General features: G+C 42.0%; 3 protein-coding genes across 4 annotated transcripts; 1 reads left to right on the forward strand and 2 right to left on the reverse strand.

The window, feature by feature from the left end:
- Positions 1-554: 554 nt before the first annotated feature.
- LOC125771156 (uncharacterized) lies at positions 555-13,000 on the reverse strand. The gene is made up of 7 exons (XM_049441536.1): positions 12,420-13,000; positions 11,548-11,643; positions 2,515-2,957; positions 2,278-2,437; positions 1,979-2,122; positions 1,647-1,907; positions 555-1,056 (listed from the first exon to the last, which is right to left on the reverse strand). Exons 1-7 carry the CDS (start codon positions 12,576-12,578, stop codon positions 772-774), a joined length of 1,548 nt encoding a protein of 515 aa, XP_049297493.1. The 5' UTR covers positions 12,579-13,000; the 3' UTR covers positions 555-771.
- Positions 13,001-14,548: 1,548 nt separating this feature from the next.
- Positions 14,549-17,691, forward strand: LOC125771162 (probable lysine-specific demethylase 4B). Its single transcript, XM_049441551.1, has 3 exons — positions 14,549-14,986; positions 15,051-16,003; positions 16,088-17,691. Exons 1-3 carry the CDS (start codon positions 14,873-14,875, stop codon positions 16,335-16,337), a joined length of 1,317 nt encoding a protein of 438 aa, XP_049297508.1. The 5' UTR covers positions 14,549-14,872; the 3' UTR covers positions 16,338-17,691.
- A 72-nt stretch (positions 17,692-17,763) lies between these two features.
- Positions 17,764-23,709, reverse strand: LOC125771206 (uncharacterized). 2 transcript variants are annotated; one of them, XM_049441603.1, is made up of 4 exons: positions 23,578-23,709; positions 19,539-20,037; positions 19,398-19,464; positions 17,764-19,301 (listed from the first exon to the last, which is right to left on the reverse strand). In XM_049441603.1, exons 2-4 carry the CDS (start codon positions 19,984-19,986, stop codon positions 19,292-19,294), a joined length of 525 nt encoding a protein of 174 aa, XP_049297560.1. In that variant the 5' UTR covers positions 19,987-20,037; positions 23,578-23,709; the 3' UTR covers positions 17,764-19,291. The 2 variants fall into 2 exon arrangements, with proteins under 2 accessions (XP_049297560.1, XP_049297561.1); XM_049441604.1 differs by lacking the exon at positions 23,578-23,709 and adding an exon at positions 20,966-23,563.
- Positions 23,710-24,851: the final 1,142 nt, after the last annotated feature.

The following is a 24,851-nucleotide window of genomic DNA, read 5'->3' on the forward strand; positions in this document are numbered from 1 at the left end:
AGCACCTCCATTTCAAAATGGGCGATTGATGTGCCATTTTGCCATGAAGTGCACACACATTCTTTCAGCTTCCAATGGGTACATCTTTATTTAGAAAAGTTTTCCCACACTAAGTTTTTTTTCTTTTTCTTTTTTTTTGTTATTACTGCTCTTCGTAGACCATTCCGGCTTACTGCTATATGTATTGGCACTCACATTTCCTATCGTTTGCCGTTTTGCAATCCGTGACAGCTAGACCGATCCGTCCTCTCAGCACGGGCGCACGTGCTAAAAACATTATCACAAACCATTTTCCGAGCGACAATTCGGTATCGGGTTGCAGTTGCAGAACATGGCCACACACACAAACGCTCAGATGGGGATGGTCTTTTACTCCCGATCTTTTACTCCTCGATGGAGGACGACTGCGCGGGACAACTTAGTTATGCAAACACGATAATACAATGTTACAATCCACTAACTGCTTAACGATAACGGATTTTAGTATTTTAAAAACCACGCACACACAGACATACTACACACGCAGGAAAATGGGGGAAGAAACGGGAAATAAATACATTTATGGAACATGCTACGTTGTGCGTATTGGGTTTTTTTTGTTTGTTGTTTTTCGCTGACCATTTACGGCCAACAGCGGATACAATAAAGTATAATAATTGACCATCTGCTTCTCCATCGCTTCTTTTTGCGCTACAACTTTGCGCCATCTCACAGGTACTCATGCCGACAGTACAGTTTTAATTCAAACCTTCCGTTGCGGCCATTACAGGTTTAAGCCAGCTTCCGGGCCCTACGGTGCGAGTTGCCACCAGGAAGAAGTAGCTGGCCAATTTTATACACGCCAAAGAACGTTTTCTCCGGATACATGACGTGCTGCCGGCCGTGATCAACGTCCTCGATGGCGATGGTTGTGTCATAGTTGTAAATTTCGGTCAGTCCCCCCGTGTAACAGGTGTTGGTATTTTCGCCCTGGGATTGTACGGTGCAGGAAAGATGCTTTTGGCCACCCACCAACACCTTGAAACCGTTCGTGTCGTGTTCGTTGTTGTAAGTCACCTATGGTAGAGAGAAAAGGAAAATTAAAAAAAAAAGATATAATTAAGAAAACATTTGTTAATATTAAGACATTTGTAGGGAGACTCCGAGCTGGAATTTGATAAGGGTGATCAGCTAGACATTTTTGGAGATCCTTTAACTGTTACAAGACAAGGTAAATTCCAAGTAATTTATCCATTTGACCCCTTAAACATTCAAAACACAGAAGAAAACAAAAACTCATTTAATGATGATTGATGGTATGAAATGGAGAGTTGCCTTCATCATATCATGTCTGACACTCTGTCACATCGATCGAGGAAAATGTAACATCAGAATACAATTTGCATCTTCTTGGAACAAACTGTCTCTGTGGTTTTGTTCCCGCTTTTGTTGCAAACAATATTTTACCCATTTTCTACACACACACACACATTCCAGCGAATGTTCCTTCCCCAAAACGCAGTGGAGCTGAGGTTGTTGTTATTTTTGGCACAAAAAAATACCACGAACACTCTTTATCTTGCACCGTTGCTCTTGATCAGGTTGAATGTCCTGACTTCTGGGAATCTTTCCCCGGGGGTTCAGCTGCATCATATTTCAACACTCACCTGCGCATAAACGTAGTACAGGCCGCGCTCCTTAATGGTAAGCTGCTCACCATCGAATGCGAACGTTAGCGATTGTTGTATGGCCTGCTTGCTTGCCTCATCCTTCGCGACCCAATCCCGGTGGCGAGAGTTCCGGTGGAAAGCACCATTGCCGCTTTGCTTTACCAGATGCACCCCTTTGGCCAACGGTTCCCCTGTCTGGGCGGCAGCAGTTTTGCGCTGACGCAAACGAACGCGTGATTCCGGTGCCATTACGATTTCCTGTATGTGGTGAAATGGGGAAACGGTTAGCCCATAAAGTGCCCGCACAACATTGTAACTGATCCGCTAACCTTCTGCGTTCCAGGATTGCCCACCACCTTGGGGAATCGTTGCGTTTGCTGGAGCTGTTTTCGCATGCTATCGCCAGTTGCCTGGACGCGGCTCATTCGGTTCAGTATTTGTGCCGGCGGTTTGGTAGGAGTTCCGGCATGCAACTGTTTTGGGAGTTACGGGGAGTTTTGTAGATAAAAAGCAGAGCATTAGAAGTTGTGTAACTCATCGGAGGAATTAACACAACATCAGTAAAACATCAAAAAAGGTTTGAATATAACTTCTCAGTACATGAATGTACACAATTTTGCCTCGTTACCTCGTTGCGTGAGTGATGTCTTACGTCTGCACGTGAACCATACGCCACGGGCATCGGTGTGGTGTTGGGACGATCGAAATGGTGAGGCACCTCATGCTGGTACGGTCTGATACTGATAGAACCGTACGACGGCTGGTGGCGGGAGCCGGTGTGAGTTTTGCTGCAAATTAAATCACAAACACAAAGACATCATCGTAAGCATCCGTTGGACCCTTTCTCCCTCCCTCGAGTGCGTACCGATTTTCCACATCCCAGCGGAACATGTCGTCCGATGGTGGTGGTGTGACTAGCTCTTCCGGCCGTTGACGCAGTTGCTCAAAGATCCGGTGCGGATGCCGGGTACGGTTCCGCCTCGGTACGTACGGTTCATCGACAATCGGCACACCCTGCCGTGTAACGCCGGAAATGGATCGTGCCCGACGGTTGCTACCGGGCACACCGATGTCCACACTATCGTCAATGACAATGTCGTCGTCTTCGTTCGTTTCCCTTAGATCCTCGATGCCAAGGTTTTCCTTCTCTTCGCTATCCTCCATATCTTCGTCTTGCATACCACTGCTCGTTAGACCACTTTCGTTCGCTTCCTGCCCGTGATGGCCATCGTCGGACACATCCGGATCGAGGTCTTCCTCCGGTTCGTACGCATACTCATCCGCACTGTCGAACAGCTCATTGTCGAACTGGAAGTTAAGGAATAAAAAAATGTAAAACAGATTAATATGAAGCGAGTTGAGCATATTTATTAGCACACGGCAATGCTAAAAGAAAGCTAGATGACCTTTTCGATCTTATTCAATGGAAACACCCCCACAACAAAAAAAAACCTCCCACCATTGAAAGGTTGAGTTCATTAAAAGTTTCCCTGAGAATTCTTGACCGTCCGTGACATCGGAAACCCTTTTTTTTGGGGAGGGTGGGAATCATGCCACAAAATGGAAACTGTTACACGGAAGTGTAGGCTTTCAGATTCGCCCCTTTTATTTTACCTTAAATAAAGCGAACGGGAAGAATTTTTGCTGTTCCTTCAGCTTTAAAGCAGAAATAGGAAATTAAATACATTTCATTTACCGGTAGCGAAACATTATGATAATTATTTATCTATGATACAGCCGGGAGGAAAAGCTCGGAAGATCTATTTAAAATATCAAATTTATGGAAATTAAGACATGCTGCGCGTGTTGGAAATTGTTTTGTGGGTAAAACGCATCAGCAGAAAAAGGTGAAATTACATGCAAATGATGAACAGCTGATGTTTGTTCGAGCTTGACATTTATTCCGATTGGCGTATAATTGAATTTCAAAAGAAATTTACAAATAAAGTATAAACATGATAAATTACTTATAAAATGGAAAATATGTACATTTTGATTTGCTTAATGAAACAAAAACAAGAAAGATTTATTACAAAAGAATAAAAATGCTTCGAATTTGTTTACTTCGTTTTAAAGATGAGATTGATTAATAGCTTTGTGATTTTAAAATATGTTCATGATAGTTCGATAAATTATCTCCCCTCCCCCCCAGGCTTATCAGGCACACATTTTGCCACTACCATTTTGGCTGCGTATATATTTTTACGCGGTAACTCGATCATGCTACTTTTACAATAAATAACTGGCCCTGCCCATTAAAAATGGGTATGGGAACAATTTTAAAATTTTAACACTACCATCAATCTTCCAACGCATTAGTGATGTGGTTGAAGGGAGGAAAAACCAAAAAAAAATTGGTAGAAAATTTACAAAATGTACGTCAGCACAACCGTAATTCAAGGTAGACAGCCCAGAAGCAATATGTGACCTTTCTGCGTTAACATATGCTTCTCGTTCCCTGTGCACGATAACCTTGTGGACATGGTCATTTCATTGGTCAGCAATTTTCTTTCTACCGAGTGGGAGGGAGAAAGGGAGAGAGAGAGGGGAAAAATAGACTAAACGTCCCTTATTTCTTCTTCATTTGCATATCAACAGTATACATCATTCGACAACGGTAGATCATTCTTTGGCGGGAAAATATGCGCAACGTGTATTAGCGTCGTGATAAATGACACACGCGACATTAATTCACTCACTCAGTAGGTTTAATTTTTCAAGCTTTTCATAAACATTTCCCTTCGCTTTCTGTCGTACTTGTGTATGTGTGTGAGTTTTTTTAATTCGATTAAACATTTCCCCCCGAAAAAAAACTCATTTCAACCAGTGCAGCAACCGGCCTGGGTCGTTCGGTGGTCGCCCACCAGGCAACATTAATCATGTGCAAATGATCATGGTGCAAATTATAAACGTTTTCGAAACGGTAAGCCACTGTTTTGCCTAGTGTCTGTCCCCATCGCTACACCTGCGTCATTCGACGAAGAAATGGACAACAGTTCACGGTAATCAATTCACGAATGGACCAGGTTTCATCCTTCGATTTCGATCGAAACTACAAAGACCTCCTCTCCCTAATTAATGAAGGTTTTTTGGGATGTGGAGCAAATGGTGCTTTTTGCCGTCTAAAAATACTGCCAACTTCACCGACCACCGACAAGCACAGTATTTTCAGCGTTCCAGGCATATCGACCACCTGCCCCGTTTAATGAACCGCCGGGAAGGCCTGACGGGATCTCAGTCTGATTCACACTGTTCGCTAACTATGCTGACCCAAAATTCTCTATTTGCACGATGCCGGTTAAGTTTTTTGCCTCGCTAGAACAGAACCAACTCGACCGGGGATAGGGTTGGCATATGGCAGTGAGTCGTGGAACGTCTGTCCCGGATTTTGGCCCGGAAGCCATGAAGCTCAAGTTCGAGCATAAGATGAAATTAGACGTCGTATGGTTTTCTTTTTTCTCCCCCCCTTTTTTGCTGATGTACTGTGCTGGATCGTAAATTAGGAATTCCATGCTCTGAGGTAGCTGGAGGATTGGAAGTTTATTTGGAGCACTGTTTATGGTGGTTTTGGTTGCCGATCGAATGAACTGGCGCCAATGTTTGGATGGAAACTATTTGAAACACTTGAAAGTGATTCGCTTCTGGGGGGTGGAGTTGTTTTTGATGTTGCTTTTAGATGACCAGCGGATATGTTACGGTCGACAGCAGATGGCACTTTGGATCATGAAGGAATTTTAATTGAGAACGTCCTGGTTGAATTTAATGTATGGCACAAAGATGGAATTTTTGTTTTGCTTATTAAGACTACAAAAAAGGTTTTAGACATTGGATATGAATTTATATACTAATTTATATTTGTATCAGTTATTAATCAATTATCATTTGAAGAAACACCTTTTGACTCACTTATTTACGATGTCTTATAACACATTTAACTCGCTCATAGGACCAATAAATTTATACACATCATACAACGATCATGTTTTGCTGTATCGCGATATCAAGATCCATGTTTACCGGTGTCCATCATCCACACAAAATAGTGTTATTTGTTCCTGTCAACCATCAGCAAGGATAGTGTACCACATCTGCGTTGGATCGACCTACCGATCGACCACCCCATTAAAAGAATGATCCGCCAGCAGTAATAATTTTACCGAAACGAGTCAGTCCTCGGCTCATCCTGACACTGATGGACATGACCCTCTTGCGGGTTAGGATCTCCTCGCAACAGAAAACTGATGCGTATAAAAATTAACATAAAAATTAAAAACCTACAAACAAAGGCGTCTATGATCATCAATTTTACCACCGTTTTTTTTTTCGCCCCTTTTTCTCAGTTCTATCACACTATTCCACCCTGGGTGGAATTGATGGGAGTAATAGAAACGAGAAACACATACAGACTCATGTTGAACCAGTGTCAACAACTTCTTTGCCGGTTGCTCATGTTCAAGCTAATCCGCAACACTGCAACACGTGCCCTCTGCCGGCTCTAAACAGTTGCGTCCGGACAAGCGTTTTAAAAATAAGACATCAAAGTTTGAAGTACTTCATGACCATTTTCTTCATCCCGCTTTTCGTTTTCTCTTATAAATACACACAAAAGAAAAAAAAGAAAGACGCGAATTCGAATAACGGCGGCATCCGAAAAAGTGGCAAAGGAACGATAAATCTCCACGCTTAATGTTTCCCATCGCTGTCGCCGTTCATTTAACCGAGCAAGAGTTTGAAGTTTCGGGAATGCGGGTGGTGGAGGTCAGTTTTCCGTATGGTCAGTTTTGCGTGGGTGAAGCAAAATTTAGATAAAGTGATGGTTCTGGTTGAAAGAAAGCAAAAAAACAAAAAAGATCTTATTTTGCAAGGCATTCGATCACATGCAGGCGTTGATAACTAGATCATTCCTTGATGTAGCTACGTTGAAGGATTTCGTTGTCGAAGGAAATATTTAGTAATCGCCATGGTTACGGTTAACGTAAAGCAACACTAAGCTTTCTTATCTATCTTAATGCCACTTTGAGCCAGTTAGCTTATCTTTTTTTTTGTTAGTCACCAACTTTTCAATTTGTGGTCTAATATTGGACCTTTCTCTACGATCGAACTTGAGTGTCTTGAGTTTTTTTGCGAACGAATCTCAAATTTGTTTACGAATCGCAACTTGTCAGCCGAGTGGCGCCCGAGCGTTATTTATGTGTGAGCGGGTCAGGCAGCGTGTAACAGATCCAAACACCCCCCGAAACGATCGCCACCCTGTACGATGCAGCAGATGCAGATGTCGCCAGATGGGGTGAGTGTATTAATCATCATTTATCGCCAGTGCGCAGTGGTATTTGCGTTCTGCTTCGGGGTATGAGATGATGCCCCCCCGGGAAACAGTGTGATCAATGCGTGCAATGTGATCAATTAAATTAAATTGTTTGTATTAATTGAAAATTTGCATCGTAAAGTGTGTTTCTGTATTTTCCCCGCTTTCGCTGGTGTGTATAGTGACGATCAACCGATCACTGACTTATAGCAAAAAAAGGGGAATGATCTTGTTATTTCACATTTCATATGAGATAAAAATAACTACAAATCATTCATAATTTCTTCCCGGCTTAATCGTACGTAGTGAGGGGGATAAAAATAAATTTGAATAAAAAGCGCTCACTCATACAAGGCACCACGCAGTTACACTAACAAACCTCTCCCATCTTCCTCGAATTTATGGCATGCTTGTGGCAAGATACGATAAACAGTCCACTTGGTTATAGGCCTTTAGTTGGATGTCGGATTGAAAATAGATCCGTACACCTTTCAGTTCCAAGCCAATCTTGATGAGTTTGTTTACATCGGTTCTCTACACACTTTTCCCCATTGCCGATCGGGTAGCCGTGTGGAATGATCGTTTGAAGGGAAACCATTTTCACCTATCGGGATATCGGGATATCGTTAGTTGCATTCTCAAGAACTCAAGTTGTTTATTGTGAACCGGAACCATAAACGATTGAATGATGATTAACAGAGACAAGAAGGTGTAATATAGGAGATAGTTCTTGTATTTGTCAGCTACTCGTCGTTCAGCATATGGCCCGAAAGTTGGGGGGAGGAACAAGAGTGTCAATAATTTCACGCCTTGTGTCTCGCTATCTTGTCGGTGCGATCGAAACCATTCAAGAGCAAGGCCCGGTCTGTCACGTTCTGCCGTTTCCATCAACTATCTTTTGGCTGGCTCCGATGCTGGTACGAAGGGTCCCCTTTCGTGGTCACATTTGTATTGTGTTATGTTTGCATTTTTCTGTGTCTGATTCTCTGCCGAGATGGAGATTAGACGACGCACGGGAGTAGCGGACACGGGAAATGTTATAAATCAATGCCACTACCGCTGGTACCTGTTCACAGTGTTGGCCATCTTTTGTGTAGTTTGGTCCAACGGATGTTAGAATGGCCTTATTTGGCAGTATGCACTGCTTACCGGTGACCTAAAGTGTGTCATGCCTTCAATATCGATCTTTTGATGAATTATGATCGTTTTACCATAAGTCACTGCTCACGAGCAAATGTAGGATTGGCCATTGGATTATTGCTCAGTCGCGTCCTTCTAATGTAGAATGTTATTTTTTTTGGGGATATTAACGTAAGATTAAACATATAAGCGACCTATAAATAAGGTGAAATTTCTCATTCAAATAATGCAGTTGGTCGATATGATTAACCTTTTCAAATAAAAATAATAGCATTATGCAGTTTAAAAAATGCTCAAAGTTCATCTGCTACATGACAAAATAGTACGGAGGTAAATTAATCACAGCTGACGAGTTGCTGGACCAAGTTCCACACTCCACCCGTATGTTGAACGGCAGAACATTCTTGCGTACCACCTAGGTCTATGGGTTTGTGTATGACACTCGAACGAGTCCCACTGTTTGCGGTTCATTATTCGGATTTCTCCCTTTGGCCGTGTGGTTTACGTAGTTTGTCATGCTGTGCCGGACCGGACGGTATGCCTACCGTCACCGATAACCATTCTGGCGAGCCCCAAACGAATCACACAAACGAACTGTCAATAACGACAATCAACAAAACTACGGTACCGGCGCTAGCCGCTGGCCCATCATTGCACTCCGTTGTCCGGCTTGTTCCGTTTCGTCCATGTTGCTATAAAGGCCTGCCAGATCAAAGGCGGGTTTAATGCATTTCCATCGTTCACACACTTCACCTTGTACTGTGTCCGAGCCGTGTCGGTATTGACCAGCAGGGGCGCCCGGTAGAAAGACATGAGATTTGTTTCTAGGCAATCGACTACTTTCACGAATGACGTCATTTTGCAGTACACAGTGTCGCCCGGACAAGGGCAAACTTAGATTATCTGCACTCCAGCGATCGTTTTGTGATGCAAAACGGTTTCATATTTAAGTGGTAAATATTTTTATTTTTTTTTTGAGAATTGTTTCACAAACAGAAATAAAACTTTATCGAGGGAAATGTAGCATTTGGTCGTGTAATTTATGAGTATCGCACCTCGAAAGGAAAAATTTCCCAGTTGCACCGAAAGGTAATAAAAACCTTTCACACCAAAACGAACGATTTGATGGGGTACCCCCTTTAAAACCTAGCAAAATGGTCAAAGTCAAGGATAAGTGCGCATCAACGCGAAACAAAACGTCACACGGGTGACGCAAATCGGGTGCACCTTGGCACTCTTCCCTCCGTACAGTAGGTAATCGCCATGTGGGCGGTGTTTACTTGCCATTAAAATTTGGGGAAGAAAAATGTTTCTGTTTCGAGGACCTGACCATTACACGATGCGATCCTTGTTTGTTGCCACGCTTAGTTAGTGTTGATGGCTGATCGAACGGGTCGAACGGCCCTGCAAGTAACAAACGTGTGAAAGTAACCTTTTTTTTGGGGCTGGGTAGGGAAAATTTACACCATAAAAACGTTCGTTTACAATGCACACATATTTTTTACCGTATTTTGCCCATTTGGGCCCACCAGAAATAGACCTTCTTGCAGCGCACTGTTTGTGCAACCGGGGCGATGTGCAATTCGTGCAACGTTAGCATTCGAATGCAATTGGCATTTTCATTGGTTGGTTTAATAGTAATCAACAAAAAACCTGACGATAGGAGGAAACATGAGGTAAGAGAGGTGTGAGGTGTGTGGTACAGTTCCAAAGGGCATAAAGGGATTTTAATTAGCTGCTAGAGCGGAATGCAGTAGCGCGTGCAGGACGCAGTGTGACTCGCGCTGAAAGGCGCAGTGATGCAACTAAAATTGTGGCTTACAGAACGCAAATCGCAAACCGTATGAAATGAACTTTATCAAATCGGGTGTTTTTGTTTTCTTGTTCAATATTAGCTGGAAATAAATTAATATGATTAGACGCTAATAAGCTGTGGCGTTTAAACGATTACACGCTCTTTTCTTCACACTATTAAACCTTGACTGAAATGCGTGAAAGCGTATGATTAATCGTTACAAACTTTCAGAAGTTTCAAGGACAGCTTTTATGTTTAATTCACCTTCATATTCCAGAAATGAAAAACACCGTTTTTCGGGTTGTGTTTTACCTTGATCTACATTTCGTCCCGAGATATTTTTTAAAAATATTATTACGAAAATAACTTTTTCTTGCGTTTTGAAACCTTGCATTGATTTTAACATATTGACTAAAAATCCATTTAAGAAAAAACGATAATTCTTTTGAAGGTTTGAAAAATGATCGCGATGAAAACATTATGGCACCATTTCCGATGGTGACCCGACCGAGGTCACGATCACAAAATAAAGGTTTCCGCTCGTTAAAATGGACCACTGTCCCAGTTGTGGAGGATGGAATACTAGAGAGTCAACATTAGTTCTTAACCACCCATCGATAAAATGAGTGTTTTTCCCGGTCTTTGGCCGACGAAAACGCAAAAGCAAACTGTCATGTGCAGTTCATCAAAACCTTTTTTTCCCTTCTTTTATCTTATTTTAACCCAGCACTGGACCGACCACCTGACTGCAATGATGTGTTGGAATTCTGATGAATAGCACACATAATGAACGATTTGATGTTATCGTTTTGGGTAACCCGGCATGGGCTCTAGTTGTGACCCGCAGTTCTGTCCACAATTCGGTATATATCCCGCAGGAAATTTGATATCCCAGTCCCAGCCGTGGGATGAATCACCCAAAAAGCGTTTGATTTCATGTGCCACCGACCGGGATGTTGCTGATTGTATGTAGGAATGGGACGGAAATTCAATTTCATGCTAGCATGTTCCGAATTTTAGGAATGTTGGGGACACACACACCCAACAAAAAATGCGTGTACAGCATGTAAGCTGGTAGTAGATAAATGCGTGCGTATCGACGAAAAAAAGTTAGCACAAAACTTGTGCAAGTCATTACAAACGCTTTGGAAACTGTCTGGAACAGGCCGGGTCTGCAAAGCTGACGGCCGCTGAAACGCCGTTCACACTGTCCAGCAAGCGACTAAATCATCATAAATAGATCACGCTGCGATCCCCTTTCTGGCGACACATTACCATCCATTCCGGTTTTTTTTTGTTTTCGGCAACGAATCACAGTACCGGGTACCGTGTGCACCGTGTGGTATGACATTTTGGAGAGGCTTAATTTAATGGACAGTTAGTTCTGTTCGCGCCCACGCCGGCTGCCTGGAAGCCGGCGCCATATCTTCCCCGTATTCCGAAAAGACTCGTCCCCGCGGGTCGACGAATTCGAGCAAGAAACCAGACTAACGCGAACTGTGGAAGCAACAACAGTTTTGGAGTGCTTTCGTTTGAATTGATTAAAGCACCATTTAGAGACATGTCTGGCGGGGCAAGGATTCTATTATGGTTCCGATGTTTTGCCGTTTTTGGTAAGAAGGTATGTATAGGTAGATTTAGGTCTCTGGTGCACTTGCCTCGTATTCGGAGAATTCGCGGGCACGTAGGTACAGTTGCAGCTTCAGGTCATCGACTTCCTGTTGCAGTACGGCCGTCTTATTCAAATGCCAGATCTGTAGAAGAGGGAACGGTTTCCAAGGTCAGTGTGGAGTTTTAAGCAGTGTGATTACCGGAGTTGGAATAAATGGGCGCATCAAATTGAAGGGAAATGGGAATTAAACAAGACTCATCTTGTGGATGCATTTATTTCACCAAATGAAGTCGTATTTTCTTTACATAAAATAAAAGTATGTAAAATCCAAGATGTTGATGATATACTACAGACAGATTTACTTGAGGATGCACATGCTTTAGGTCGTATGTCTGCTACTGACATATTTGGTTCAGATAAATAGTATAGTCGATAATTCTCCTCTTAATGATACGCACATTGTGAGTTCAAATCTCAACAGAACCTCGTGATCCATATACAATATTTTTGGTTATTCAGCTAAGAGAAATTCGTGGTCACAATTTAGCCTGTCTTTAGGAGAAATAATAGGATAGAAAATGTTAATTTAATTGAGCAGATTTTGGAGATCTCCATTTATTTCTGGTAAATGTAGCTCAAAGGGAATAAGTCAGAATGAACATCTCGAAACTAATGGCTTTCTTCAAGAAAATCTCTTTTGAAGTAAATTAAACTGATCTTTATATTGCTTCGAAATCTTGTTACGTTTCAAGTTGTTGTTCTATTATTCTAGGTCACAAATGCTATATGCATTGCAAGCAACGGATGGTTTAAGTACACAGCTCCAGCATCTTTTCATCTTTTCTAATTATACCCGAACGCTAACAACACGTATGCTGGAACGATGGAGACGTAATTGGCCACTGTATAAACCCCTACCTGCACACCGATGAGTGCACAGCAAAGTGCCGCCGCCAGAATGCATCCCAGTGCAACTAATCCTCGCTTAACGGTGGACTTTTGCGCACAGTGCGCTTTCAGCTCACCGGCCGTGGCGTTCGGTAGATTGAGAAACGGTTTCAACGTTTCCGCCGTCATGACGGGGCTTACTATTTTTTTGTTGTCAATTTAATCCCTTTGCCACACTCAGCAAGCGATATGACACATCGACCAAGGGAATAGAAAAATAGCACAAAACAATGTAGGAAAAAATATGAAACACTTTACTACAAAAAGAAAAAAATCGCGCGCACTTTTCCCCTTTGTTCGGTCACGTTTTATTTTGTGTTCGAAGCTGCACTTTGCATACTGTGAACCCCGGCCACTTTGTGCGTCACTTTCTTTGAAACAGAAAACTTTCTTTTCTCGGACCTTGGGCGTCGACAAGATTGTAATGGCAGGAATGATAAGTGTATTGCGCAAAATGTTCGCGTACAAGGGAAGCAGTAATTAGCCGCACATTCCGACGCGCTCGATCGCTGTTAAGCAACTGAACGTTGCGGTCAGCCGGTTCGCGCTACAAAAATGATCTTAATTCTCATAGAAACGGGCGAGGACTAAGATTGTGCTCTCGTTTCTAGAACCCTCTCAACTCTCTCTCTCTCTCTGTCGGGGCAAGGGAAAGGCCATCGTGATATGCTGCATCCCCCAGCGGCCCGTTCTCCATCATTAAAGTGAATCAATATGGATGATCTTTAAGGTTACGATCGATCAAACATCAAATGCACGAGTTCGGTGTGATTTGTTTCTTTTTGGTAAACCTAATTCAATGACGTTTTTTGAGGCATTGTATCACGTGTACATGCTGTTGGAAGAATGCAAAGTGATCGAGTAACAGTACGACTTGGACGATCGGTCTGCTATATGAATTATCTAGCTGTTCGGTACATTCGTCCCGGATGAGTAATAAATTCATCACACAAGTGTTCTGCTATCTGATCTAATGATGTCCACAATGTAAATAATTTCCAACGGTGTAATCTTCTCGAGAGACCATATGTGATCTTATTGAAAAGAAACATTTTGCTCCGCTATCCCTTGATCGTAAACTTCGCGACCATAACCTTGGCCAACTCCCGCACACGTCCTTCTATCTAGTGTACTAGCTGCAACAATAAAGGGCACACAATTTTCATGGGCAAGATCAATCTAAGACCAATCCAAGAACCGTCGAAGCGCTTAATCACTTACACAGATGGCCGGTTGGCGCCTACTGACGAAAGTACGGTGAGTACCGACAGCGTTGCTCAATCAAAGTGTATCATTTTCGCGCGCAACTACTCAAGCAACGTGCCCGCAAGCCGTCAACGACTGTGGACGCATGTTCGGTAACACCCATGGATCGTAACAAATGGGATTATAATAATAAAAGTTAATGTTGTTTTTCGTTCGCTCGGGGCACGGTGAATCTGCTCAGCAGGAATGTTTATGAAATTTTACTTGACATTCTTGATGTCAATGAACGCAAACGTGCTCATCCGCTTCAGCGGATGTACGCAGTTGCAAATGCATTGCTCCTTAGTAATGCTTTTGTATCATTTGAACGCAAATACTCGCATGAAAGCATGGTGCTTAAAATAGCACAAATCAGTTGAATTATTAAGTAAAACAGAACTAATAACGTCCAAAAAGATAATAACGTCCAATAAAATGCCTTTATTTTATTACTTCATTTTTCTGTAAGGATTTTTCTTTTTTATAAAGTTCCGGTCAATTATTTCCATACCTTGCGAGATAGGGCAAAAATTTAAACAGAACTACTAAATAACGTTCCAATGTGCTACTACCAAATGTCTTGTCTATTCGCGGTGCGATCAAATCTATCCGTGGCCAAAACGTTGCCAGCAAACTTTCATAAACCATTCCCCCAGCAACATGTTATTGAACAACGTCGCCCGAAACAACGTAAGAGTTTTAATCTGATCGTGAGTTAATTAAAAAGCTGTAGCAGTTATTTAAAACAATGCAATCAAATCTCACAAGCTTTCGCAAGTCAATGCAAAGTATTGAGACGCATGTTGTAAACCGTTCCACGCTGTCTGACTGAAGCAGAGTTTACACGAGACGAAGATGAAACTATTTTGACAGCTGATAGGAAGAAAAAAGAAAACAAAACGTACCCAGCATTGTGCAAAATAGGAGTCCACAGTTTCTAGATAAATAAGCAATAAAAGTGAAACATATAGAATTAAAAACCAGATGTTTCCTTTTTACAGATAATGTACATAGTGAAGTACATCCTCGTTTTCGTACAGCTATAGTCGATGAAGGACATTTAAGCACTTTTGTCGTAGCAATTCCTCGCACAAGAAGAGGAAGAGCAAACTTAAACATCCAGTGTCGTGTAAAAATAATATTCTCTAGAGATGCAGTAAAAAGCGCCGATTAAAATCATGAGCATACCGAGAATAATGGTCTTTCGGCCAACCTGGGAAGAGTTCCAGGACTTCCCAGCCTATATTGACTACATGGAGTCGAAAGGAGCTCACAAGGCTGGTCTGGTGAAGGTAGGCTCTTCGCTTGTTTACACTGTTGCAGCATTTGTTTACGTTCTTCATCCGTTTGTTGCAGGTTGTACCGCCCCCGGAATGGGTTCCCCGGAAGCAAGGATACGATATAAAAGATATCAACGTCAATATTCGTACACCGATCTCGCAGGTAGTGTCGGGTAGGCAGGGCCTTTACCAGCAGCTAAACATTCAGAAGCGATCGATGACGGTGCAGGAGTTTTACGAGAAAACACAGGAAGAGCGTCATGCCACACCGAAACACTTTGACTACGCTGATATTGAGAAGAAATTTTGGAAAAACATAACGTATGTCGCTCCGATATATGGTGCCGACGTAGCGGGCAGTTTGACCGATACGGATGTGAAGGTGTGGAACATCAATTGCCTTGGAACCATACTGGATTACGTCAATGCGGACTATAATATATCGATCGCAGGAGTAAACACAGCCTACCTGTACTTTGGCATGTGGAAAACGACGTTTGCATGGCACACCGAAGATATGGATTTGTACTCGATAAATTATCTGCACTTTGGCGCTCCAAAGACGTGGTACGCGATTCCTCCGGAACATGGTCGCAAGCTGGAGAAGCTGGCGGAGCGCATGTTCCCGGCCAACTATCAGGAGTGTAAAGCGTTCATGCGGCACAAGATGACGCTCATTAGCACGCAGGTGTTGAAAGCGTACGGCATACCGTTTAACAAGATCACCCAGGAACCGGGTGAAATAATGATCACCTTTCCGTACGGTTACCATGCTGGGTTTAATCACGGCTTCAACTGCGCTGAATCGACAAATTTTGCCACCGAACGATGGATTGAGTATGGTAAACGGGCGTCCGTATGCAACTGCCGGCCAGATATGGTGAAAATTTCAATGGAAACGTTCGTGCGCCGCTTTCAGCCGGAAGTGTACGAGCTATGGTTGCGTGGAGAAGAGTATGGATATCATCCGGAGGATCCAAACACCTTATGTCTAGCACCGAAACCGATGCTACCGAAAAACTTCAAAAGGTAACTAAAATTGCGAAGTTGCTTGGCTTGCAGCGCACAAGAAAGAGTTCATTTTAAATTTGTTTTTCTTCTTCCATTACATAGCAAATGTACCGATGTGTCCGTACCACAGAAGCGAGGCTGCACACCGTTGAAAATGGAGAAAAAGAAGGTAGCGAAAAAGACGAGCGAAAAAGCAAAAGATAGACTGAAATCCGTCTGGAGTAAGTTGGAGGGTAGGGAGTGCGGTGTCGCAACCGATTTGCTTATCGATGGGCCAGTTAAAAGTAGCGCCAAATTGACTGATCGCTTCCACACACGTACGATCGATCTGATCAACGATAATGCCGTTTAGTGGTGTCGAACGGTAAGAATGTAGGATGCAAACGATTACGATGCGAGTAGTACAGTAGCAATACTTATCGTCGCTATTGTGCTAGTTAGAAAGTGAACACGACGTATCGTAATGTTAGTTTTGTACTAAACTACAGAGCACGTCTAAAGTAATGGTTGAAAACAGAAGCACCCGTGTAAGGAAGGCGGTTCTTCAGAAGCCGTACTTGCGCATGCCCTTATTGCTGTGCAATTAATCGATAGTTAGGTCAATTTTGCGTTACTAGTATTTGTATTTCATGGGCCGGTCAAATAGTTTATTCGAGTGTGCACGGTTGGACAAAACGGCACGCCTGGTCTGAAAACGTAGGACCAGCTATGAGTAATACAAGACACAGGTAGCCTGACAGATACGGCTTGTGAGGCCAATACCGGTAACGGTTGTAAAGTCAAATAACACGATAAAAGTGAAGTACATGTAGTTCTCGCGATACAGTATTATAGTGAACCACGGAAATTTCGCGGAGATCGGAGAAGCATTAGAGTGAATTTCCTTCTTTGTTTTTAATGTTGTTTAGGCCTCAGTTTAGACAAATTTTTGTAAGAAGACATTTGTAAAAATACATAACAAATTGATTGGATTGAATTAGAAAACAGTATCAATCAATTTGTAAGTTATTTGCTTATATTTTGTGTTGACCTGTTGTTACACGTATCTAGAGAACTACCTGTATTTCTAATTTGGCTTTGATCGACCGTCTAGATATACCAGATCTCACAACGGATATTGACCCACTGTGTCGGATCGTGTAGTACGACATTTCTCGGAGAGTGGTGTGTAATGCGTGTGTTTTGTCCCTGATTTTATTCACTACACCTAAACATCCTCAGCATCACGATCCGTTGCTCGGGAAATACGATCGTTAGCTAACTACAGGCAATACAACTAATTCTGCAACAGTACACCAAAGGGTAATGCTGTCTTCATTATGTCCTGAGATGAGGAGTAAAGAGCGGGATTGTTGCACTACACTAGAAATTATGTCCGCTCATCGCAGAATGCCCAGTTAAAGGCAAACCGTTCAAACAATTCGGCCATGATCGGCCACCACATCGTTGAGCTACCAAAGTGCATGGATGGTGGGCACCAACTCACCAGGGGCAGCCGGGTTCCGTTGATGCGGAAAGGAAACAATATTTAATGTACATTTAAAAACGATTTGAGTTTGAGCTTAAGTAGCAGGTATACTCACTCGGCGCCGACCGATCGGATTCACACGCATCAGCAATGAGGTGATGGCAAAATGAATCCTCGAACGCGACACGAAAAGCGCCTAGCAATAAATAATAATCTTTTATGTTCTACCCACAAAGAAGCTGGTGTTTCGTTTTCTCAACCAAGGGATTTTATTACCGCAGCGGTACAGCATAAGGAAATGAAACGATAATTTCAAACAGTCCGAAACAGTAGGTCCCGATCGATGCGCGTATAGCTCACGATATCGTTCGGGAAAATGATGATATTATTAGCGGCAATCACAATTACATACATACTACCATACATATATACACATGCACGCTTAAAACAAAGCATTATCTCACAGTTTCATTTAAGTTTTTGAGTGTTTTTTTTGTTCTTTTCTTTGCGATTAAATCATTACATTAGCCGATGTAGCATGGGTTTATAAATAGTAGTGACCGTTAATGTTATGCTTTCGTTTGTCTGTTACTGTATAACATGTTCCATCTTTCCATCGCATTATAGTCTCACATACATTGAAGCAGAATGGTGTACCATAAAATGGGAACTGGACATGGACGCAGGACATACGGACATACACAGGCTTCCCAGATGGAAGGAATAATGTTATATGTTTTGCAACACACCCCAACACCTTTTTGCGGTATGCTCGTTTTTTTTTCTTTACCGGACGCGTTCGGAACATGGTTAAAAGTAGCTTGTCAATCAATCAATCTGAGTTTCTTTTCATAAAGTCTTATTCCTGTTTTGCGATCGTTACATACGTTGTGTTTTTGTACCACTCTAGTGTGAACGAAGCAAACGAACGAAAGTACAGATTAATGCGAAAATTATATTAACAGATAAAATTAAAGCTAATAATACGAATCATTTGCTAACCGTTTTGGTTTCGTACTCGGTGCAGAGGCAATTATAAACAAATGTAAACCCTAACTTCTTCATCACGCAAGCGTGATACGGCTTTGTTTTGGAACGATTTGCGCCTACGCCTAAAGCTTAACATGAGTGAGACCGTTTTGTTTAAATGAAAATGAATGTTGATAGACAAAGGATTAAAATAAAAACAATAATTCTAAATACTTGTTCATGTTGCTGCAAACCGCACTAAAGCCGGTTTGGTTGTGGATGGTTTTGAATCTAATCTTTCCCTCACGCTTAACTCGTTCCCTAATTTCCAGTCACCCAGTCGCATATTGTACCGATAGATAAATTTAAGTAACATTTCAATAGTATTTTCAATTAATAATTTAAATTTTTTTCATAAATAAGTTTGTCTTTTTTCTCGTGTGTTTGTGTTTCTTCATTTGCTTTCAAGTATTTTAAATTTGTCTCTTTAAAAATGTGTTTTGTTTTTTGTTTTTTTTTTTGGTGAAGCGAGACACATTAGTATGTAGTAGTTTAGCTTGAAAGAGTACAGATTTTCCTACTTGTTTTCCCCTTATGATAACGATAAATGGTAAATACCGTTGCTAAAACTTCTGTTACTGCTGGTGCTGCTGCTGCTAGTGAAGCTGTTGGTTGTACTGGGCGAATAAATTTGCGTCATTGTCTTAATGCCTATCCTCGAACCCGGCATTTCCATCTGTCTTCTACCTGCTATCCTTCAATGTTGACACGGGATTATTATTATCCTTTAGTACTGGGGCGCTTTTTGTGTTTATGTTTTAGTTTCGTTGTACATCAGCTGTCCTTGTTCCAAACGGTGTTCAACTTTTTTAGTTCCAACTGGAGTAGGGGGGTGGGAAAGAGAACATGTTTTACAACCTTTATTTTTTTTAAATAAACGACTTCTGGCTTCCTTCCTATAAAGCGGATACTTACAATTGCGGAAATCGTTGGTTACGTTTACGTCCCATGTTGCAAAGCTTGAAATGGCATAACGACATATCTGTCCCGACAAAAAAAGGATAGAAAAGAAAATTAAATAGTTGACAAAAATTAACAAACAGATGATCAACTTACAGTGATTATTTTTCTTATCATTTTTGCTCTTCTGGTGTGGAATTTCCTTTTGTACCGCTTCCGTTTGGGTGGCAATTTCATGCCCGAAGCCGCTCAGATTGCGTCCGGAACCGTTCGCCAAGGTTCCATCCTCGGATCGGCCATACTCCTGCGGTACATCATCAAGCAGGGAACCGCCATCGTCCAGCAGTGAGTTGCGTGCTTCCAGGGAGAGCTGTTGTTGTTCGCGTTGCGCCTGCAGATATGCTTCTTCGCGCTGTTGCCTTTCGGCCTGCACGGACAGATACTGCAGGAAGCGGATCTCTTGATTGTGCAGCCGCTGGAACTCCTCCGCCAGCTCGTTGTAGATTTCGGCCGGTGCTTCCGGTTCCGCTGGTCGGGCCAGTGCACTGTACGGGCCCGTAATGGCCAACGCCACCAACACTACCAACGTCCAATGGGTAATCATGGTGCTGGTTTGCACGCTGTCGTTGCTTCCGGTCGATAACCGGTTACCAGTCTGTGGGAAGAAATGCAAAAAAATTTTTTATTAAAACATTGACCTTTTGAATGGGGAAAATAATACAAATTTGCTAACTTTAGCAGAATAGCAAAAAAGAAAAACTTCCATAGTCAAACTTCAACTAGACTGCGAGCTTTGTTAGCCTATTTCCGTCGTGTGCCTCCGGGGCACTTCAATTAACGATCGATGTTTGCCTATCTACCCGGTTTGTTTTTGAGGAATGGCTATTAAAATCAAAGTGTTGTTGCTTTTAGGGAAATATAATTTAAATAAATATAACATAAACGAAAGAACAACACGTACAAATCGCTTTCACCCCAATGGAAAAGTTTTTGCAACAGTTCCATTCATTTTTCCCATTCACTGCGCATTGTTCCGTTCTCAACAGTGTGGTTAACTTTTAAGTTTGTGTTGTTTGAGAAACTCACGTTGCATAACGGTGTGCGGCACTGCACTGAACAGGATGCACAATAATGCAGTGTTGATGCACTTGCGGGCACTTATATAAAGGCACGTTACAATAGCTGACCTTGCACATTCAAGGTCCGGCCAGCACACAGGTGACACAGGACTTCAATGGTGCAAAAACTTTTTCCCTTTTGTAGTGCAATCACGTTAATGAAAGGTGCAAAAGTTGAGTATGTTTTAAAGCATTTAATGGAAATTAAACACGAACCTTTAATACATTTGCAATAAAGTCAAGTAAGACGTTTTTTTTAAATAGTAATATTAAGTGATTGCTATAAAAAGAAGTATAAGAAACGAACTCGCATACAAGTCACACGCGTCACATCGTCAACCAATCAGTAGTCAACTCACCACCACTACGAAATGCTCCCCAAAGGCACGTGTCGGATCATTGGCGTAACCAACGCAATCGTGGTATTATTGCGTGCGTCCAAACACTTTTTTACTTTACACTTACTTTTTCCTATTGTTTTTTTCCCTCCTTTTCCACTAGCTTTTAATATTTCCTTCCCGCTCTTGTTACGATTGTTTTTTTTTTTGGTGAGCCACGCCTGCTTTTGCATTGGTTCATTTCGGGAACGATCATTTACAGCCGCCCATTGTAGAAATGTAAAAACTATATGCTCCATGACTGATTGCTAATTATGGTTTTGGAGGTGGGGGGCTGACTTTTATTTTATTTTTCTTCTCTTTACCAAGTTATTTCTTTTCTTGAAGCAATGCAAACGGAAAACTTTTCAAATTTACAATTAATCAAAGCGCCAAAGGATAAATTGTGAGTCATTACTAAAGAAAGCGATTAGCAACAAGAATAATGTTTTCCTTACACATTAATTATGTACATGGCTAGCATTTTATAAGTACGCTCCCGTATGATGATAAAGCATCCTAAAATTCGCGTCAAGTTAAGCTGCATTAATGCATAGAATACACGTAAATGTAAGCACATGTACCAACATCCTACGTGGGTTGGAATTTTTCGGAATGTAAACAACATTCGTGAGCAACGTCTGTTTTTTGTTCTATTTATTTTTATGCAATATTCCAATTTTCCTCTCATTTTTCTTGTAAATGAAAACAACGAAAGGTTCCGCTAAAACGTCTTGCACCTTTTAAAGGGCCCGCATCAAAAAGTTTAAAGCATTATGTTTCCGATCGTAGTATAATCCTACAGCTTTACGAACACCACGATTAGCGTGGATTGGGTAAAATGTTTCGTATGCATTAACCTTCACGTGCAGAGAATCTGTAAACAGTTAATTCTTGGAAGAAATTTTGTTTCATTTAACGTTCCGAGTTCGAGTTCTGGGTTTCGACCCTTTTAACATGACGTCTTTCAGCAGCGATAGCGATGAGTATCGAAAATACTCATCCTTCTTTGTGCGTATTTTTGTCCCCAAAGATCGGTGGATGTGGGCGCTCTTGGTGGTTGCTCGTTGGCGATTAGTTAGTCAAGCTTTAGAGAAGCCATACGCCAACTAGCGTATGACCGAATAGATAATACATCCTTTTCCAACTGTTTAACACCACAAAAGGATAACAATGCATCAGCCTACCCACTTCCACCCTCCGGATCGTAAGACAAACCGGAGCCATTGCAAAACCTTGTCTTCGTTTAAGATTTCAACCGAAGCGCGGGTATCATCGAACGTCAATACTAAAACCCTCGCACACAAAATATTCGTTCGAACGTAAGGAAGGAATATTACAAACATCGACCAACATGGTTGGCGCACAATGAAGGATAACGGAGGAAAATTATCCACATGACCTTCTTCAGTGTTGGAATGGTTTCAATACATTCGCCATGGACTAACCACCGTCGCCCGCAAAGAATGCCACGCGCGCGCTTCAATCATAACAAAAACCGTTACTAACTGCTCGAAAACTGCTCGAATCGATTGTAGACTGTGTGCACTGTTTTGCAGGAGTTTTCCACGAACACAAACATAGGTTTTGCTATTTTTCCGGCGAAATTGCATGGACATGTGTTTTGGGTAAATAATTTAGGATATCCTTTTCTCTTTACTCCTACACACCTAGTTTGATGCTAATTTTAATGTGCGTGTGTTTGTTTGTTCTATGCTGCTGATTATGCTGCGCTTGGTGAATGAAAATCGAAATGTTAGAAGTGGTTTTTCGTTTATCGTTTTGTTCCGTGCGTAATTTTTGGGCCACTTGACATCTTTATTCACCAGTGCAGGTGAAGTGGTTCACATGCCACTGTCTCAGACCAATGCGAAATAAAAAAAACCAGCCGCGCAAAAGGATAATCCAGTAGGAGGCAACATTGGCAATGGCCATGACGTCGTTATTGTAAAAAAAAAAATAAAAACACAAAACAACACAAATGAATTGTTCCGTTCTTCGGGCGTGTGGTCGCGTTGGCGTTAACGGAATTATGTGCTTTCCTGTTCTGTGTCGGTAGGCAAGTTTTTCGTTTCATGCTTCCCTTCTCGGTGAAATCTTTTTTGTTGATGGAAAAAAAGGAAACTATATATCGATTCCTGGTAAAAGCGTACATTTGCAAACACCGATGAACCGATGATCGGTCCAGTAAGCAACAGGTTGGGAAAGCTTTCGACTATTTCGACCACCAACCACTTTTGCCGCCGGATTTTACCACTCCAGTCCCGTTTCGTTGGAGGTGGCCATGTGCCGTGTTATTAAAACCCGTTGATCCGTGAAACCGTCGATGAATTTGCATTCATCCCGTGGCACCCTTGGCACGATTGGAAAAACAGGAAAAAGGGCACACCGCACCCTGAGCGTCCCTTTGCTGTGCTGGCCTTTTGGTTCGATGGTTTTTGTTACCAGTTTGTTGTTGTTGTTGATGCTGTGTTGTTGTTATTGTTTTCTAATATTTTTTTTTGATTCTATTTTAAATCATCAAAATCGTCAAATCACCACGGGCAAGAAAAGCGACAACCTTTAATTATGGATTTCCACGAAACAAAAACATATGACTCACCGCGACCAATTTAAGCACAATTCGAACCTCACAGGTAGCCGGATTGACACAACGAGTAGAGAAGTAGAGAAAAATAAATTCATAAGCAAAGTATTCACCTTTCGAGTGGAGGGGAGAATGTCCGTCAGTAATGGTGGTGTAGTAGAAAGTCGCCGACCACTACACACGTTTCGTAGTAACGTAGTTCGCTTCTTGAAGCTGATTTGAAACTCGTTTTAGCTGCTTAGCAACCGTAGTTTTATAGGTTTAGTAAATTACTATACTAGGTACACTTTACGCCGTGTTTCACGAAAGTCCGCATAAAATGCATTAATTGTTCATCACCATCAAATTTCTTTGTCACTTTTGGGAGTTCTTTTGGTTCAACCACAAAACAAAAAGTTTGCACAAAAAGCTATACTTTTCATCAAATTTCTTCTTGCTCTTTTCACTGAATACGACGGCTTTGGATGCTGCGTCTGCAGGGCACTAACGTTCTGTTCACTAAACGTTGCCAAAACGTTTAACTAATCTACCACTGAGCCCGGTTTTCTGCGTTGCTTATCGTTGCGTAGCAAAGAGCTAAACTGATGCTGACTGCAGCGCAGCCACCTCTTTATATAGAGTTATACACCGCCAGGCTTCCCGTTCCGAGCACGATCGCGCGCGTATTCGGTCCCCGGGCTCGTTCCCCATCGCACCAGCAGCCCACCGGTAACGCGTACGCTTTCCGTTCCCCGTTCGTCCGCTATCATCCGCTTTACCGTTCGTGGCTTCGTCGGAGCAATCGTGCCGGCATGTCGCGCTATCTCTGGCTCGATTTCCTTTGCTCGGTCGCTCCATCCCGTACTCGCTTTATCTCGTTGCTAAATGTTGACTCTTTCTTGCTGCTGTACTGTAACGCAATCGACGCTATCATTTGTGGCTGGTTGCGGCCCGCGACACGTTTCTTCTTGCTTCCTTCCTTTGTGCCTAAAGTTACTGCTACCTGTTGAACGTTCCACAGCCGGCGCGTCAAGCTTCAAATGGTTGTGAAATGTTGTTTCTCTTTTCCTCTTAAAAACTTTGACCACATCCAATAGTTATGGTAAGTAAGCATACCGTTGTTTGCAGGAAGTAAGGACGTTTTTAATCATTTTTCTTCACATAAATGTGTGTGTAAAATTACCAATTTCGATAGACATTTTGTGGCATGGGGTATATTTTACGTTAGCTTTTGTCTCATTTTTGCTATTTGTGGTTCGGTTTACGTATAAAAGAGTACTCCCAAAACTAATTGCTTAGTCAACAGTGTAAAACATGTTATTATGATTTAATTAATATGACTATTGCGAAATGGAGTTGAGTCACTGTTAAAAGAAGCGCAAAATATAATACTAACATTAACTCTTCA

This window comes from Anopheles funestus, chromosome 3RL (genome assembly GCF_943734845.2).
Source record: "Anopheles funestus chromosome 3RL, idAnoFuneDA-416_04, whole genome shotgun sequence".
Classification (NCBI taxonomy): Eukaryota; Metazoa; Arthropoda; class Insecta; order Diptera; family Culicidae; genus Anopheles; species Anopheles funestus.

Excerpts from the sequence above, each read along its gene's own strand:
- LOC125771156 (XM_049441536.1), bottom strand. The coding sequence starts at position 12,578 with ATGACGGCGGAAACGTTGAAACCGTTTCTCAATCTACCGAACGCCACG. Across the intron at positions 2,123-2,277 it reads GACATCACTCACGCAACGAG|TTGCATGCCGGAACTCCTAC; the intron begins GTAACGAGGCAA and ends CTCCCAAAACAG. Across the intron at positions 1,908-1,978 it reads GCAATCCTGGAACGCAGAAG|GAAATCGTAATGGCACCGGA; the intron begins GTTAGCGGATCA and ends CACCACATACAG.
- LOC125771162 (XM_049441551.1), top strand. The coding sequence starts at position 14,873 with ATGAGCATACCGAGAATAATGGTCTTTCGGCCAACCTGGGAAGAGTTC. Across the intron at positions 14,987-15,050 it reads ACAAGGCTGGTCTGGTGAAG|GTTGTACCGCCCCCGGAATG; the intron begins GTAGGCTCTTCG and ends CGTTTGTTGCAG. Across the intron at positions 16,004-16,087 it reads CTACCGAAAAACTTCAAAAG|CAAATGTACCGATGTGTCCG; the intron begins GTAACTAAAATT and ends TCCATTACATAG.
- LOC125771206 (XM_049441603.1), bottom strand. The coding sequence starts at position 19,986 with ATGATTACCCATTGGACGTTGGTAGTGTTGGTGGCGTTGGCCATTACG. Across the intron at positions 19,465-19,538 it reads TGATAAGAAAAATAATCACT|ATATGTCGTTATGCCATTTC; the intron begins GTAAGTTGATCA and ends TTGTCGGGACAG.